The sequence below is a fragment of the Acinonyx jubatus genome, chromosome B4 (genome assembly GCF_027475565.1).
Source record: "Acinonyx jubatus isolate Ajub_Pintada_27869175 chromosome B4, VMU_Ajub_asm_v1.0, whole genome shotgun sequence".
Lineage (NCBI taxonomy): Eukaryota > Metazoa > Chordata > Mammalia > Carnivora > Felidae > Acinonyx > Acinonyx jubatus.
In genome coordinates this window covers 75,359,754-75,377,156 of record NC_069387.1, presented here as the reverse complement: position 1 = coordinate 75,377,156, position 17,403 = coordinate 75,359,754, and the positions used below count along the sequence as shown (strand labels likewise).

Below are 17,403 nucleotides of genomic sequence, written 5' to 3'. Positions count from 1 at the left end.
CCGAGCTGTCAGCACAGAGCCCGACGCAGGGCTCAAACTTACGGACTGTGAGATCATGACCTGAGCCGAAGTTGGACGCTTAACCGACTGAGTCACCCAGGCGCCCCTAGAGGGATTTTTCTTGAAGAACCAAAGAATAGTTCCTTATTTTTCAAAGGTCTACAAGTTAGAAATTAATTACAGTTAATGATAACACCATGGAATACTAGATTTGGGAAAAAATCTTAAGGGCACGGGTGGCTCAGTCGGTTAAGTGTCCAACTCGATTTAGGCTAAGGTCATGATCTCTCTGTTTGTGGGATCCAGCCCAGAGTCACGTTCCAATCTAACAGCATGGAGCCTGCATGGGATTCTCTGTCCCTCTCTTTCTCTGCTCCTCTCCCACTCATGCTCACTCTCTCTCTCTCTCTCTCAAAATAAACTTAAAAAAAGAAAAAAAATCTTAGATATCATGTCATTACTTCTTCTAGATGATAAAACCAAGACCCAAAAGTTAAGTGACTTAAGTTTATATGACTTATTAATGGTAGATTTGGGAATAGAATTGAGTACTAATAGGTAATTTATTTCTCATCCTTCCTAATTTCCTTTCTTCCAGGCTACTAAAGTTCTAAGTATTTCCATAATTTTTTGTTTAGGCAGGAAGGTGACCAAGACCCAGGATATTTGTATTTAGGAAGAGCTCAGTCTCAGTTCTACTTTGCCCTCCAGTTAAGATCTTCTTGATTTTTGATGTGAGGGAAACTACCATTTATTAAGCATTTCCTTTGTGCCATAGTCTTCATATATATTATCTCATTGAATAGTTATAGGATTCTTGTAAAGTAGACCAGCACTTCTAATTTTAATAGGCATAGGAATCACCTGGGGATCTTGTTAATGCAGGTTCTGATTTTGCAGGTTTGGGATGGGGCTTGAGATTCTGCATTTCCAAAAGGTTTCCAGGAAAAACCAATAATGTTTTGGTCTTATTTTGAGTAGCAAGGATGTTGATACTATCTTCATCTTCTAGATGAAAAAACAGACTTATAGAGATTAAGTAAACTGCTGCAGTTCCTTCCTACAGGCAATAAATGGAAGACTAGTAGATAAAATGATAGGTCTGACCTAGGTCTTTCTGACTCTACAGCTCAAGATGTGATAAGAGAAGCCAGGAAAAAAATGGAAAGAGAGCTTATGTTCTAATATTTCTCAAACAGGTCACTTTGCAAGTAAGTCAGTGGCAGAATCTAGGAATAAATTAAAAAGTCCTGGTTCCCAGCCCAGTTTTTTCCCTTTGCCTTCCATCAGCCCCCTAATCAGGATTTTTTCTTTCATGCTTAGCAAACCATATTTAAAATTGGCTTTGGATTTTTATCCTTACAGGTTTATTGCTAAACCCTGTGCACTCCGTGTTGGCATTCAGGACAGTGGTCCTTATCAGGCGCAACCCAATGCCATCCTTGAAAAGGTGTTCGTATCTATTACCAAGGTAAGTCGGCAAAGAAAGAGAGGAAGATTCACGTGAGAGGTTACCCCATAGGGCAGGGGGCGGTAGAGAGCAAGTGTCTCCAAGGATAGGGATAGGATGGGATGATCTTTCACATTTCGGTAGTCTATATAACTATAAGGAGAACTTTATCCCCTCAGGGAAATACCTTTGGGTCAGGATCCCTTAAATAAGTTTACATACATTTGGATTTTAGACCTAGTAACCACAACCCCACCTTCTCCAGACACACATCGTATTTTGATTTTGTTTTTCCCTGCTCCAGTTTCTGTCATTATCTAGTTGCATAATCCAGATAGGGATGGTACCAATAGCCTTTGTAGTTTTTTTTTTTTTCAAATTTATTTATTTATCTTGAGAGAGAGCACAAGCAGGGGAGGGGCAGAGAGAGGGAGAGAGAATCCCAAGCAGGCTCTGCACAGTGTGGACCCTGATGTGGGGCTGAACTCACAAACTGTGAGATCATGACTTAAGCTGAAACCAAGAGTCGGAGACTTAACCAACTGAGTCACCCAGGTGCCCCTGCAGTTTGGGTTTTTAATAGCTTTTTTTATTCAGCTTGGGCTGGAGAGAGAAGACCAAACAAGGATTCTAAAGGAAAGCTAATAAAGCTTTGCTACAGGCAAAGGTCTTTGATATGTGAAATAGGACTTCTTACTAAAAATGAGTATGGGGGTGAAACCTAGAAGGATAAACATCCCTTAAACCGTTGTAGTTGTATATCCCCCCTTTTTGCCACTCAGCTAGTCAGGGGGATTTAATGAGAGGGTTGAAGAGAAAGGGACGTTCTGACTCTGGTCATGCATCCACAGTATCCTGATGAGAAAAGGCTAGAGGGCCTGTCAAAACAACTGGATTGGGATGTCCGAAAAATCCAATGCTGGTTTCGTCATCGGAGGAATCAGGACAAGCCCCCAACGCTCACTAAGTTCTGTGAGAGCATGTAGGTGTGCATATGGAGGTGGGGAGTGAGAAGGGTGGGGTATGACTGGACTGAGGTTTTCTTTTGGTAGGACAATAGTCAATGAATGTAGAGGGCTGACTCAATTTATTGTAGGCAGGAAAGAAGAGAACTGGAAGACCGGTCGCCCTTAGTGTCTTGAACATGCCGCCATTAAGCTACATGTTGTAGTTTGATTTTGTTCTTCCTTCTCAAATAGATTGGGAGTGAATTCCTATAACTGCACTTATATAGGTAGATAGGCACACCCTTGTACACCTTGGTAGAGATAGTACCGGCTTGCGGTAAATTGACATTTTGGTAGGAAGTATCCTTTCCTGGACATACTGTCCTTCATTTCACTGGGTTTTTACTAATTATCCCCTGTACACCGAACACAATTGATCATTGTCATGCAAAGAAAATATTAGGCACTATCATTAGGGAGTCTGATATGGAAGAAAAGTTGATTATAACCAGTATACACTGGTGGGAATCTATTTTAAACAAAGCTGGAAGACGTCTATCATTTCGGATTTTTAGGTAACAATATTTGTCCCCGTGCTGGGAACTTTATCTTTTTTTTTTTTTTTTGAAGATGTTATTTATGTATATATTTTTAAGTAAACTCTTTGTTCAACCTGGGGCTCAAACTTATGACTCCCGTGATCAAGAGTCACATGCTTTACTGGCTGAGCCAGCCAGGTGCCGCTCTGGGATCTTATTTTTTACCCATAATTGTGTTGTCCCCAAATCTGCTATCCTGACCTCCTTAGCCTCAAAAACTTTCTTTTGAGTGAATATCCATCTAACCTCTATTCTTTGCCCACCCAGGTGGAGATTCACTTTTTATTTATGTATATTCTGCTATGGAATTAGATTTCTCTGGTCGGTAAGTCTAAACTCTCTCTGGTCCTCTGTTGGGTTCTAATCATGCCTACATCTCTAGAGATAAGAGTTGTGTGATACCATTAGATCTTTATTTCCTCCCTGCCCTTTTATTTTTTTCTGTAATGCCTACAGCCCAGGTTTATATGCCAAATAGATTGTTGTCTGTCTGGCATCTGATTTCGTAACTTTACTGTTTCTCCCTTTATTTAGGGGAGATAATTGTAATAGTAATAGCATAGTACACAAATAGTAATAGTATTGATTAAATCAGATGTGATTTAATCTGATGCTGGTTTACAAAGTCTGTGATGGTTTACAAAGCATTTGACAAAGATCTTGTTCTTCCAAGGAGACAGTTGTAGAAATCAGGGTTAGGTTACTGTAGGAATCAGTAAACCTTTAAAGTGGATAAAACAGGTATTATTCCTGCTTTTCAGTTAATTGTCAAAAGAATTTCAGGCTTTTTGATTCCTGAGTCCATGTTGTTTTTTCCACTGTACTGTACTATCTTCCTCTAAATGTTATAATTAAGACTTCAAAATACATTAAGTAAAAAGCAGAACTGAAGGAAGGGAACAGATAAATATACACCACGGTTGGTGACTTTTTTAAAAAAATCTTATAAAAAATTGTTTGATGTTTATTCATTTTTGAGAGACAGAGACACAGCGTGAGTGGGGAAGGGGCAGAGAGAGGGAGAGAGGGAGACACAGGATCCGGAGCTGTCAGCACAGAGCCCGATGCAGGGCTCAAACCTACGAACTGTTAGATCATGACCTGAGCTGAAGTCAGTTGCTTAACTGACTGAGCCACCCAGGGGCCCCTGAAATCTTACAAAATATGTTCTGTGATCATAATGAAATTAAATTAAAAATCAATAATAATAAGATATCTAGAAAATATTTGGAAGTGAAACTCTTCTAAATGAGCCATGGATCAAAGAAGAAATCACAAGGGAAATTAGAAAATACTTAATTGAAATGATGCTGAAAATCCAACATACCAGAACTTAGGAGATGCCCCTAAAGCATGCTTAAAGGGAAATTTATAACTTTATATGTTTATATTAGAAAAGAAGAAAGCTTTAAAGTCAATAATACAAGTTTCTACTTTAAGATCTGGAGAAAGAAGAGCAAAGTAATGCCAAAGTAAGTTAAAGGAAAGAAATAATAATTAAAAACAGTAAAAAAACTAATGACATAGGCAATAGACAAAGCCATGAGTTGGTTCTTTGAAAGGTTTCATTAAAATTGGTAAACCCCGGGGCGCCTGGGTGGCGAAGTCGGTTAAGCGTCCGACTTCAGCCAGGTCACGATCTTGCGGTCCGTGAGTTCGAGCCCCGCGTCAGGCTCTGGGCTGATGGCTCAGAGCCTGGAGCCTGTTTCCGATTCTGTGTCTCCCTCTCTCTCTGCCCCTCCCCCGTTCATGCTCTGTCTCTCTCTGTCCCAAAAATAAATAAACGTTGAAAAAAAAATAAATAAATAAAATAAAATAAAATAAAATAGGTAAACCCCTAGATAAAAAGAAACAAATCATCAGTGTCAGAAAAGGGCAGGGGGGGCTGTAACTATAGATCCTGTAGACATCGAAAGTATAGTAACACAATATTATGAACAATCAAATAGTAAAAAATTCAACAACTTAGATGAAATGGACAAATTTCCTTAAAGGACATTGAAACTCCATTAGAGATAATTATTTTTGATTTAAATCTTTGGCATGCAGATCTCTCTCTTGGTTGTCGAATGGAATCACGGTCTTCCTGCATCCCTAGCTCCTATATCCTAGGTGTTGAGGTTTTTAAAAACTATCCTAGAGCTCTCCCTGCTCTTATTTATTTCAAAGCATGGCTTTTCTATTTGTAATAACACTTTTCTTGCTCTAGAACAAAAACCTAACCATTTATTGACCTTTTAAGGACCCCCTAAATTCTGTCAAGAGGGGGATTCCTTTTTCTTCCCCATTTCTCTTTTGCTCCTAGCAGAGAGAGAAAGGGATTATTTGGTAAACCAGGGTTGAATCCTAAAGGCTGACTTGGATTATCTCTTTCCTTTTAGTCACCTTGGTTCTGGGACATCCGACAGTGCTGGCATAGCTATCCATATCAGGTACAGTCTGAGCCCTTTCAAGGCAGGGGCCTCGTGTGTGTGTAAGGTAGGGTGGGCAGGACAGTCCCAGAGCAGATGGCATGTTTTCTTGGTTTTCTTGAGGGATTAGGGGCCGAGTCTCTTTGACTCATGTATTTAGGGTATCTATTTCTGGGCCTCCCATAGCTGTGAAATCCAGTGATCTTTTCCAGATTCCCCATTATATTCACCCTAATTGGGCCCAAAAGAAAAGCAGCTTCCTGGCACTTGATGAGATGCTTTCTGGCTCAGGTGTCCTTTTTGAATCAAGGGTAACTTGGAGTCTCCTTAAAAGCATCTTGGTTCTAATCTATTCTAGAAAAATGTCGAGGGGCTGTAACAGGGTGGAAGAAAAGACCTGAGTATATTAAATCCCCTGAAAAGTACTAATTGTCCAGAATTCTAGATACACTGATTTGATTGTGCTATAGTATGTGTTAACCTTATCTCTAAAGATGCGAGTAGAAAATGTGTATGTGGAGGGGCAGAGGGAAGAGGTTTAAGTCTCCATACCAATCCCAAATCTGTTAGCTGTTACAGATCTTGCAACACGGTGGGGAGGAAGGGTGTCTAATAATTTTGGGTATTGGTCCTCCAAGACGGAGAAAGTTGCGGAGATGGAATGAATTTTTGACTAGCTGGTATTCTAACTACTTCTTTCTCTCTTTCAGCCTCTCACAAGTGGGCTTTATTACTATTATATCATGGAATTGGCCTTCTATTGGTCTCTCATGTTTTCTCAGTTTATAGACATTAAACGAAAGGTAAAGACATTGTCTCCCTCAACTCTAACATACTGCATCCTCCTTTCTAGCAGCCACCATCACTGCCCGTGTTCATTCTCTACCCTGATTGGGACCACAAAAGAGGGAAAAAGTAGGCTTGATGGGACTATTAGCTTTTTGTAACCTTCTCAGAAATGAGACTTGACTAATGATGAAGTAAGTATATTTGAGGCGTTCAGGGCAGCCCAGGATAAAAAGTTAACCAGCTAAAAAGCATATCCTTTTCCTTATTTTTCTCTAAGGTTCTTACATGTATAGAGCTTTGGAAACTAGTCAGAACTAAGGGATAGCAAGGCCTGATCCAGGAAAAGGCCGGCCTCCAGAATAGCTAGATCTGGCTTTTGTTTTGCTGTAGAGCCCTCGTTCTCTCTCTCTCTCTGTTCTCCCTTCTTGGTGACCCCACTTACTTAAAGAATGTCAACTGGAAAGGGTTTTAGATGATTTCATTTACCATTTTCTTGCTGTTGTTTAGGAAACAAAGATTCGGAGAAGTGAGTTGACTTGCCCATATAGTGACAAAGTTGGGAATGACTTAAGTTTTTTATAAGTGGACAGAAAGGGCAGAATCTTTACTTTATTGGTATGCACCTGAAGTAATGTGGTTCCAGCAGCTCTGACTTTAATTTGTCACTATCTCATGGTTATCTTTGGTGAGGAAGACCAGAATTAGCATTTATGGGAATGTATTAAAACTAATCTGGGTTATTAGTTGTTGTGTAATCTAGAAGCTTGATACTCAGTTCAAATGTCTTGCACTCTTCTATGGTCAGGAGACACAGGTCCCCTTATTAAAATTTTATTTTAAAACATGACACATATAAAAAGATTTGTAATATATATGTGGGCTTTATTTTTTTTTTTTATTTTTTTTTAAATGTTTTTATTTATTTTTGAGACAGAGAGAGACAGAGCATGAGCCGGGGAGGGGCAGAGAGAGCGAGCGAGAGAGAGAGAGAGAGAGAGAGAGACAGAATCCGAAGCAGGCTCCAGGCTCTAAGTTGTCAGCACAGAGCTTGACGTGGGGCTTGAACTCACGAACTGTGAGATCATGACCTGAGCTGAAGTCCGACGCTTAGCCGACTGAGCCACCCAGGCGCCCCTATATGTGGGTTTTAAAACATACTAGAATGTATACTTATGAACCCGCCCCCAACTCAAGAACTATAACATACCACTATATCTATGTGGAGAGCACAGACTTTTCATCCTTGTTTCTCTCACCCAAATTCACCTGTCTTCTCCCATTCTCTGTCCCTCAGTGGGCTGAGAAGTATTTATTAGACATGTCTGATAACAGGTATTTAGAGATTTCTGAGTCTGACCTTGGCATTTGAACCCAAGAGGAAATTAGAGCTTTAAATCTGAAAGCAGAAAGTGCTTACAGTTAAAATGGATTGTTTAGCATTTCTCTGAAACTTTTTTGAAGAGGTTAGCTTTGCCCTTCCATAAACCTCTCCTTTCTGTTAGGTCTCTTTGGTTGAAATATCTTTCATCAAAACAGTCTTAGAATCTCACAGATTACCTATGGCTTGTAGGTCTGACTACCACCTAGGAAGTTATTTCCAAGTGTCAACTCAGCATACATGGTCTACATATTCCACAACTTCCAAAGAAAACTGTTATTTTCTGTGCTTTGAACTATATTAACATAGATTATGGGTCAATCACTGGTGTAGAGTTTTGCGTCAAACGGTAGGGGTGCTCCATATGGGAGAGTTTAGACAAAATGGAACCTCTAAGCAGTGGGAGAAGATCCTCAGAGAACATGCAGGGCATTGGGTTGGCTGATATCTCTATGGCCTTGCCTTTACCTGCCCCTTCTATTTCCATTCCTTGCTAGGACTTCCTGATCATGTTTATGCATCACTTGGCCACCATTGGGCTCATCACCTTCTCCTATATCAACAACATGGTTCGGGTGGGAACTCTGGTCATGTGTTTACATGATGTCTCAGACTTCTTGCTGGAGGTGAGACCCCCCCCCCCCCAACTCCTTTTTCCTCATTCCTCTCTTTCTCTCCTTTTCTTCCTATTTGAGAACCGGCTTTCTCTCAACTCAATTCTTATTTTCCTTTCTCCAGGCAGCCAAACTGGCCAATTATGCCAAATACCAGCGTCTCTGTGACACCCTTTTTGTGATCTTCAGTGCTGTTTTTGTGGTCACTCGTCTAGGAATCTACCCATTCTGGTGAGTGTTAGGGTTATGGAGCTGTGGTCAGTATGTAGCTAATGATACCTTTTGCCAATTTAGGAAATAGGCCACCAAAAACCCTATTGCCCTGCTTTATCCTTGGCTTAACCTGACCCTTTGTGGACTCACAGGACCCTCCCACAGTATTCCTAGGGAGGTGTAATCCAGACTGAGAACATCCAACTCACTTGGCTGTGGCTTTCCTGACTCCTGTCTGAGGGACAGCCCTCACTTTATGCCTAAGTAATTCCTTTGCCTTCTTTTGCGCTGATTATAAAATTCTCAGGTTCTTCTTGTTTTCCTGCTCTTATACCTTCTACCCCACCCTAACCAACACACACACCACTCTGACTTGTACACTCCCTACTTGATGGTACAGAGTCAGTGACTGCAGGTTGGAGATTTTGCTTAGTCTGAGCGAATCAGCCACCACCTGTCCTGTATGTGCCTGAGGATCTGAATAATGACTAGGATTATGATTAAAATTGCTGCTCCAATTTTGTGAAACTCTGCGTATTTGAAACGATTAAATGTGACTTAATCCACCAATTTCTGAGATTCACATATCTTTCCCTGCCCCTAAAGATAGAAAATTTCATAGGCCCCCTTTCTTTATTTTCTCAGTGTTAATGAATATCCCTAGAATTTCAACTGTTAGAATGTATAGGGAGAAAACATACTGGGTTCTGCTTCCCAGGGAACTCCACTTCATTGCTGTCTACTTGGCTTTAACTCTAGAATCTCACCATTGGCCTACTTCTTCTAGGATTCTGAACACGACTTTCTTTGAGAGTTGGGAGATGATCGGGCCTTATCCCTCCTGGTGGCTCTTCAATGGCCTTCTCCTGATCCTACAGGTTCTGCATGTCATCTGGTCCTACCTAATTGTGCGAATTGCTTTCAAAGCTTTGATCCGAGGAAAGGTGAGGAGGAAAGATGGCTTCTTTCTTTGGGGCTGGATAGGAAGATAGATATTACTCAGTAGACTTCTCTAGCCTAGTGAGCCCCAGCTACTCAAGCAGACCCAGCAAAAAGCTTAGGACTCCAGAGGACTCGTTTTCTATAAGTGTTTAGCCTTTTAAGATATCACTAAGAGGGGTGCCTGGCTGGCTTAGTCAGTAGAGCATGTAACTCTTGATCTCTGGGTTATGAGTTTGAGTCCCACCTTAGGTACAGAGATTACTGGAGGAAAAAAAAAAAAAAAGATACAGGAGGAAAGATCTGCCTTCTTTCTGTCCCTTACAATAACTGTGGTTAAATAATAAACAGTGTTATGTTTCTAGATGGCTTTAACCATTTCCTACCCCTTACCTACTTCAGTGGATTTCATATTTTTGCTTTTTAGCACAGAAATCTTTTTTCCAAAGGAAATTGTATGTAGAACTCTACACTATAAACTTATGAAAGCAGAAACATTTGATTGCCTAGGAATGGCATGGTAGTTCACAAGCCACCCCAAGATGACCACACTGTGATGTTTAAGATATGGGACTAAGTATTGACCTCATCCCACTGTTGTATGAAGAAATGATCCTAAATGAGATCGGTATTTAGGGTTTCAAGTACCCATCTTATGCCAAGAGCCCAAAAACACAAAGAAAGATGTCATTTATGGTAAAAATGATGAAACTCATAACTGAATTTTGCAAGTTCTGAAGCAGTCAGGCTGGGATTTGCGCATGGGCTGAGGATTCAGCCTTCGGCAAATGCAGAGCCCAAGCTGGGAGGGGTGGTGGGGGGGCGGGGGAGGGGTCTCTGCTAGAGGAGACACTGACTCTAGGACAAAGGGATGGAATGTAATGTATGTAACCCAGGCATAAATGATTTCTTGTGTCCCTGTTCCTTATGGCTGCAACTGGTTTCAGAACTTGCTCAGTGTGCCTATGCATCTTGCTGTAGCTACTAGACATCTCTCTTCTCCCCTGCTTTTCTTTCCTGACCAGGTGACCTATCCAGGAAGGATTAGACCCAGACTCTGTACTCTCCACTCTTTTCTCACCTCCTTCCTTTTTTCTATGCCTGGTGGGAGCTGGACAGTTTCATCTCTTGCATGTAAGTGTATCTGTGCTTCTAGTGTTCAGTAAAGCATGTCTGTCTGAATGTGTTCCTCTTCCTTCCTGCTTCCCTTCCTGTTCCCTGTGTTGTCTCAGAGCATGCCTGTCTCCTGACCTTGTGGGGCCATTGTTGACTGGAGCTCAAGTTGCCAGATAGTTTTTTCTAAATGGAGGCAAGAGTTGAGTCGACTCTTATTTTTTCCCCTTTCTGAGTCTCCCTTTACCTCAAATCTGTCAGTTGCCTGGGCTCAGAGGTCAAAGCTGCAATAGATCACAGAGTCTCAGAGCTAACCAAAGCAAGTGCCCCACTCCTTGGCAACAGCATATAGATCTTTGTTCCCTTCTCACCCCCTTCTTTCCTTTACTTTTTTTAAAATTTATTTTTTATGATTTATTTTTTTAAGCTTATTCATTTTGAAAGAGAGACAGCGTGTGTACTCAAGCAGGGGAAGGGCAAAGAGAGAGAGAGAGAGAGAGAGAGAGAGAGAGAATCCCAAGCAGGCTCTGCCAGTGCAGAGCCCAACGGTGGAGCTCAATTCCACAAACCGTGAGATCATGACTTGAACCGAAATCAAGAGTTGGACACTCAACAGACTGAGCCACCCAAGGCGCCCCTAACTTTTTTTTTTTTTTTTTAACAAAACACATTGAGGGGCGCCTGGCTAGTTCAGTTGGTAGAACATGAGGCTCTTAATCTCAGGGTCATGAGTTCAAGCCCCACATTAGGCACAGAGCTTACTAAAAAAAAAAAAAAAACCCACACTGATTATCTGTCAGTTCTGGAAGTCAGAAGTCTGACAGTCTCACTGGATTTCTCTCCTTTACTTTTTATGGTCCATGGTAAAGAACTAAAAAGACTTTGCTTGATATGCAGGGTAGTTTTGATTAGAAAACGTTTTTCCAGTCCAAACTCTTCATTTGAAAATCTAAAACCGAAAAGCTGTGGTTAAGAGGTAAAAAGATTCAGGCTGCCTGAGTGGCTCAGTCGGTTAAGTGTCTGACTCTTGATCTTGGCTTAGGTCATGATCTCATGGTTCTGTGAGTTCAAGCCCCACGTTGGGATCTCTACTGTCAGCACAGAGCCCGCTTCAGATCCTCTCTCCTCCCCTCCTCTGCTTGCTCACTCAAAAATAAACATTAAAAAAAAAAAGGTGGGGGGGGGTGTCAAAAGACAACTAGCAAGGTAGCAGGAAGATTAAATGAAAGAATCATTCAGTAATATTCTTGAGGGCCTACTTTGTGCCAGGCTCTTCCCTGGACCCCAGGGAGACAGTAGAACCATACAGACCCATTCTCTGCACTGACAGCATGGAGCCTGCTTGTGATTCTCTCTCCCCCATTCTCTCTGCCCCTCCCCCGCTCACATGCTCACTCGCTCTTTCTCTCAAAATAAACATTAAAAAAAAAAAAGTAAAGATTCACAGACAGCAACATGATTGGGGCTGGGATTCTTCTCTTGATGACTGCCAATCCACTTTTCTTTTCACCAGACTGGTATCTTGGCAATGCTAAAGTTGTACAGAAGTGGTCTTGCCAGTGGGAAAACGGACAAGATTGGAGAAATAGTGTCATAGGGTATTAAGCCCAAAGACAGTAAAACTACTGAAGAAGGCCTAGTTATGAATCACCTTTGGGGATAAAGCAACAGTCAGGATAACCAACATGAATAACTGCAGTGGCCACAACCATCACGAGATAGAAGCGATGGTGACGGCCATCTGTATTGTTTGTATCGGCCTTTTCTATTTTTTGAAGTGGGGGAGGAGAAGAGCATCTGGAGTTTCCCTCAGACCTCAACCTGGCCTCAGAGAATGATTTCACCTCCCTCGGCTGGTCCTGAGAGACACACACCCCCCACTGCCAACGCAGCTTCTTATTCCCTAGGGAACAGAATCAGAGATGAGGAGAGAGAAACTGAGAAAGAGGCAGAGGATACCTTTTCACGATGGTATCCATGGCGCAGGTAGTGTTTTGAGTCAGGTGCCACCAGAAAGTGGGCCACGGTGGGAGCAGTGCCCAAACATGGGCTGTGTGGTCTTACAATAGCAGACAAGTTCTGTCCTCACCTTTCGTACTTCTGGCCCCGTCCCATGCAGGTGTCGAAGGACGATCGCAGTGATGTGGAGAGCAGCTCAGAGGAAGAAGAAGCGACCACCAACTCAAAAAGCCCCTGTGGCAGCAGCTCCAGCAATGGCGCCAATCGGGTGAATGGTCACATGGGAAGCAGCTACTGGGCTGAAGAGTAAGGTGGTTGGTGTGGGGACTAGAGCACACATGGACTTGTAGGGCCACTGGCAACCTGCTCCTCTCAGGCCTCCCCACCTACACTCTTGTGACTAGGGGCTCTGCAGGGCACTGAGGAGAATCAAAAGAGCAAATATTTTCACTTAAAAAAAAAAAAAAACCAACTCTGCCATTTTGTATTTAATAGCCTCCGGTTCTTTCGGTAATGTTATTTGCTTTGTGGGTGTGTGTGTGGGTGTGTGTGTGTTTGTCTGCACGTGTATGTGTGTGTGCATGTGCATGTGTGCATATGCACGAGTTTCATTTCCTGGGTTGGGGCACAATACTACTAGACTGGGGCCGGTAGGCCTTGTGCCCCCTTTGAACCCACCTCAATCCCAGATTTGGCTGCATCTTGAGTAATGCTGGCTCTGGACTGTCCCTTCCCTTGTTGTCCATGGCTTTTGAAGCTATGGCCATCCGAATGGAACAGTAGAGTTCAGCTCCAGGTTTCTGCACTGTTACTCCTCGGAGCTCTAAAAGTCACACGAAGTTGTACAGAAACAGATAACCATGGATGGATGATCAGGGTTTTTGTGGCTCCTAGCTAGATTCCCTTCCTACCACCTGGTAGTGACAGGGTCCTGCTGACGCCCTGCACTTCACTCAATGGTACGCAGGGAGCGGGAGTGGGGGAGGGTGAGCTGAGGGCTGGAAGAGGACCATAGCCACTGGGCGAGCCGCTAAGGGTTTATACTGTTGTTTACTCTTGTGTGATTAAAAGTGCTTCAACCCTCCTCTGCTGTCTCAGCCTCTTCAGTGACTCTATCCCCAATTCCCTGAATCCATACGCTAATTCAGAAAATGTTCAGACGATTCTAAAGGCTCTTGGACACCACATTTTTTTACTTTCTGTGCATTGCTGGAAAGAGTGCCTACATTTTATGGCTTTATGTATTAAGAAAAAAATAAACATGCATAGTAGTCACAAAAAATACTGAGCAGATATATGCATGTTACCAAACCAACAAAGGATTTGGTTGAAGACACTTTCAGATACCCTTATTTCCCATACAGAGACTACCAGTTAACATTTAAAAGACTGCAATAAGGGGCACCTGGGTGGCTCAGTCGGTTAAGCGTCTGACTTCGGCTCAGGTCATGATCTTGCGGTTCGTGAGTTTGAGCCCTGCATCAGTCTCTGTGCTGACAGCTTGGAGCCTGGAGCCTGCTTCAGATTCTATGTCTCCCTCTCTGTCTCTGCCCTTCCCCTGCTCATGCTCTTTCTCTGTCTCAAAAATAAACATTAAAAAAAATTTTTTTAAAGATTGCAATAAATGAGTCTAAGAAGATGTTTCCTCTTTTAGTTCTGTTTTCTTTTAGCCATGGAAAAACAGTCTTCCTAATCCAGACTTACCTGTAGTTGAGGTCCTGGCAAAATTAACAATGACATTATTCATCTCAGAGTAGTTTTTCATTTAGCGAATATTCAGATTGTCATAGTATTTCCAGATGTTGTTGTGTACATTAAGGCATATGGAGTGCTTCACTGTCAGGGAGATGGGTGAAAACTGAAAGAAACCAGTTACTGTTCTAAGAATCAGATACTTGATGTTCACTGACATTACTGGGATAGCGACCCTGCTAAACTCACCTTACTGAGTGGCTGGCTTTTGAAAAGACTTACTATGGGGGCGCCTGAGTGGCTCAGTAGGTTAAACGTCCAACTTCAGCTCAGGTCATGATCTCACTCTCTGCGAGTTCAAGCCCCACGTCAGGCTCTGTGCTGACAGCTCAGAGCCTGGATCCTGCTTCAGATTCTGTGTCTCCCTCTCTCTCTGCCCCTCTCCTGTTTGCACTCTCTCTTTCTCTCTCAAAAATAAACATTAAAAAAATATTTTAAAAAAGTTTTTAATAAAAAAACAAATAGACTTACTATGGGGCATGCAAAAATTTCTAAAAAAAATCTTACATAGTTATTTGGTCAGAGCTAAAGTCTTACATTTAGTTCCTCAAGTTGCCTTATTAGTTGAATAGACTAGTAATTGTGAAATATGAAATTTATTTTTGTAAGATTCTGTTTTTTATAGCATTTATTTTTTTTTAGTGTTTACTTATTTTTGAGAGAGTGCATGAACAGAGAAGGGGCAGAGAGACGGAGATAGCATCCAAAGCGAGCTCTGTGGTGACAGCAGAGAGGCCAACGTGGGGCTCAGACCCATGAGCCGTGAGATTATGACCTGAGCTGAAGTCACTTAACCGAATGAGCCACGATCAGTGTGGAGCCTGCTTAAGATTCTCTTTCTTCCTCTCTGCCCCTCTCCCCTGCTCACACACTCACTCTCTTAAAAACATTAAGAATGTCATCTAGACTGGCACACATCACTTCCACGGTATTCTATTGATCAAAGTAGTCACAGAGACCACCTAGATTCAAGATAGAGACTACAGTACCTCTTGATGGGAGGAGCAAGGTCACTGCAGAAGAACGCGTAGAATGGGAGACACAGCTGCTTTCATCTTTGAAAAATTCAATCTGCCACACTGAGGACATGGAGTCTCAAATTGCTCAAAAAGACCAGTGGGGCGCCTTGCTGGCTCAGTAGAATATGCTACTCTTGATCTCGGGGTGATGAGTTCGAGCCCCATGTTGGGTTAGGCACAGAGATTACTAAAAAAACAAACCCAGATTGCCCATCATCTATCATGAGCTATCACGTTATCGCAATCCTAAAAGTAATGGTACGAGTTTCGTTCCTAAGTGATTCAGTACGCTGGTTGTAAACCAAGTTCTTCAGACTTTAGATCCAGTATTTCAGGCAGGGAAATATTTTCAGTTCAATGAAATATTTAAGTGCCTTCTGGGTGGCTCTGTCAGTTAAGCATCCACTTCAGCTCAGGTCATAATCTCATGGTTCATGAGTTTGAGCCCTGTGTTGGGCCCTGTGCTGAAAGCCTGGATCCTGGAGTCTGCTTCAGATTCTGTGTTTCCCTGTCTCTCTGCCCCTCCCCTGCTCGTGTTCTGTTTCTCTCAGAAATTAACATTAAAAAAAAAATTTAAGTGCCTACTTTAGGATCGGCACTGTGGCAGAAGCTGGGGACACAAAGATGAACAAGATCTGGGTTTCTACTCTAAAAGAGCTCGGATACCCCGAGTAAGGGGGGAAAAATAACTACAATGTGATAAGAATTATTATTTTTTTTTTAAGTGTTTGTTTATTTGAGAGAGACACAGCACAAGTGGGATTGGGGCAGAGAGAGAGGAGAGAGAATCCCAGCCAAGCTCCACACTGTCAGCACAAAGCCCGACGTGGGGCTTAAACACACGAAACTGTGAGATCATGACACAAGCCGAGATCAAGAGTCAGATACTCAACTGATTGAGCCACCCAGGCACCCTAAAACTATTCTTTTTTTTTTCTAACGTTTATTTTTGAGAGAGAGCATATGCACAGTAGAGGAGGGGCAAAGAGAGAAGGGGACCGAGGGTCCAAAGCGGACTCTGCACTGAGAGCAGAGAGCCCAATGTGGGGCTTGAACTCACAAGCCGTGAGATCACGGCCTGAGCTGAAGTTGGACGCTTAACTGACTCAGCCACCCAGGCACTCCGTGATAAGAACTATCCTAAATTATTCTTGGCAAGATGGGAGAAAACTTGAAATTTGAAGCCAGGCCATTAAAGATGAGTAGAGTTTTGCTAGGAAAACAGAAATGGAAAGGTATTATGTTTAGAAGAGATGTCAAAGCATATGAAAGAGATCAGTTCTGGCTTAATGCAAGCTAAAATAACCTGAGACAAACATCTAGAAATGGTACATAAAGGTCACTTTTTAAAATATATATTTTTGGGGGCCCCTGGGTGGCTCAGTCGGTTGGGCATCCGACTTCGGCTCAGGTCATGATCTTGCAATCCGTGAGTTTGAACCCCGCATTGGGCTCTGTGCTGACGGCTCAGAGCCTGGAGCCTGTTTCAGATTCTGTGTCTCCCTCTCTCTCTGACCCTCCCCCATTCATGCTGTGTCTCTGTCTCAAAAATAAATAAACGTATAAAAATAAAAATAAAAAATAAAAGAAAAAAATATATATATATTTTTTTAAGTTTATCTATTTGAGAGAGAAGGAGAGAGAGAATCCCAAGCAGGCTCCACAATGTCAGTGCAGAGCCCAACGTGAGGCTCAAACTCCCCAATCATGAGATCATGACCTGAGCTGAAATCAAGGGTCAGACATTTAATGGACTGAGTCACCCAGGTGTTCCCTGGTTTTTTGTTTTTAATGTGTAGCTGAGCTTCCAAGAAAGGGACACAAAAGACACAATGAATTACTAGAGGGATAAGGGGAATATACTTGCTAATGCTGACAAGAGACAAGACCAAGCAGGAAGCTGGAAATGAGACCTCCAGTTAAAGCTGGGACCCTGAGATAGCAACAGTCTTAGTAAAAGAGGGGAAACTGAAAAATGCATCCAGCTGGCAAAAGAAGAAAGCAAGGAAGTTTGCTTGGGCTTGTGGAGTCGGAAGATTCCAGAGTTCCAGGCCCATGAAATGGGCCTACATTTCATGTGAATTTGAGAACTTTTTTTTTTTAATATGGAATTTATTGTCAAATTGATTTCCATACAACACCCAGTGCTGATCCCAACAAGTGCCCTCCTCAATACCCATCACCCACCCTCCCCTCCCTCCCACCCCCCATCAACCCTCA

At 42.3% G+C, this 17,403-nt stretch overlaps 1 protein-coding gene and 1 long non-coding RNA gene across 6 annotated transcripts in view; one reads left to right on the top strand and one right to left on the bottom strand.

Moving 5' to 3' along the window:
* Positions 1-13,496, top strand: part of CERS5 (ceramide synthase 5) — a 32,736-nt gene extending 19,240 nt beyond the window's left edge. For 2 of the 4 annotated variants that reach the window (XM_027036110.2, XM_053226217.1), the window contains exons 2-10: positions 1,366-1,471; positions 2,302-2,432; positions 3,264-3,321; positions 5,378-5,428; positions 6,118-6,210; positions 8,072-8,200; positions 8,313-8,419; positions 9,189-9,345; positions 12,573-13,496. In XM_027036110.2, coding sequence (XP_026891911.1) covers positions 1,366-1,471; positions 2,302-2,432; positions 3,264-3,321; positions 5,378-5,428; positions 6,118-6,210; positions 8,072-8,200; positions 8,313-8,419; positions 9,189-9,345; positions 12,573-12,722 — 982 coding nt within the window. In that variant the 3' untranslated portion in view covers positions 12,723-13,496. Of the gene's footprint in view, positions 1-1,365; positions 1,472-2,301; positions 2,433-3,263; positions 3,322-5,377; positions 5,429-6,117; positions 6,211-8,071; positions 8,201-8,312; positions 8,420-9,188; positions 9,346-10,365; positions 10,475-12,572 lie in introns of all 4 variants that reach the window. The other 2 variants (XM_027036111.2, XM_027036113.2) reach the window with 2 other exon arrangements.
* LOC128316397 (uncharacterized) overlaps positions 1-17,403 on the bottom strand; it is a 43,776-nt gene that overhangs the window by 18,613 nt on the left and 7,760 nt on the right. For both annotated transcript variants that reach the window (XR_008300245.1, XR_008300244.1), the window contains exons 2-3: positions 15,154-15,370; positions 12,543-14,270 (exon numbers count right to left, since the gene is read on the bottom strand). This is a non-coding gene — a long non-coding RNA (uncharacterized LOC128316397). The remainder of the gene's footprint in view (positions 1-12,542; positions 14,271-15,153; positions 15,371-17,403) is intronic.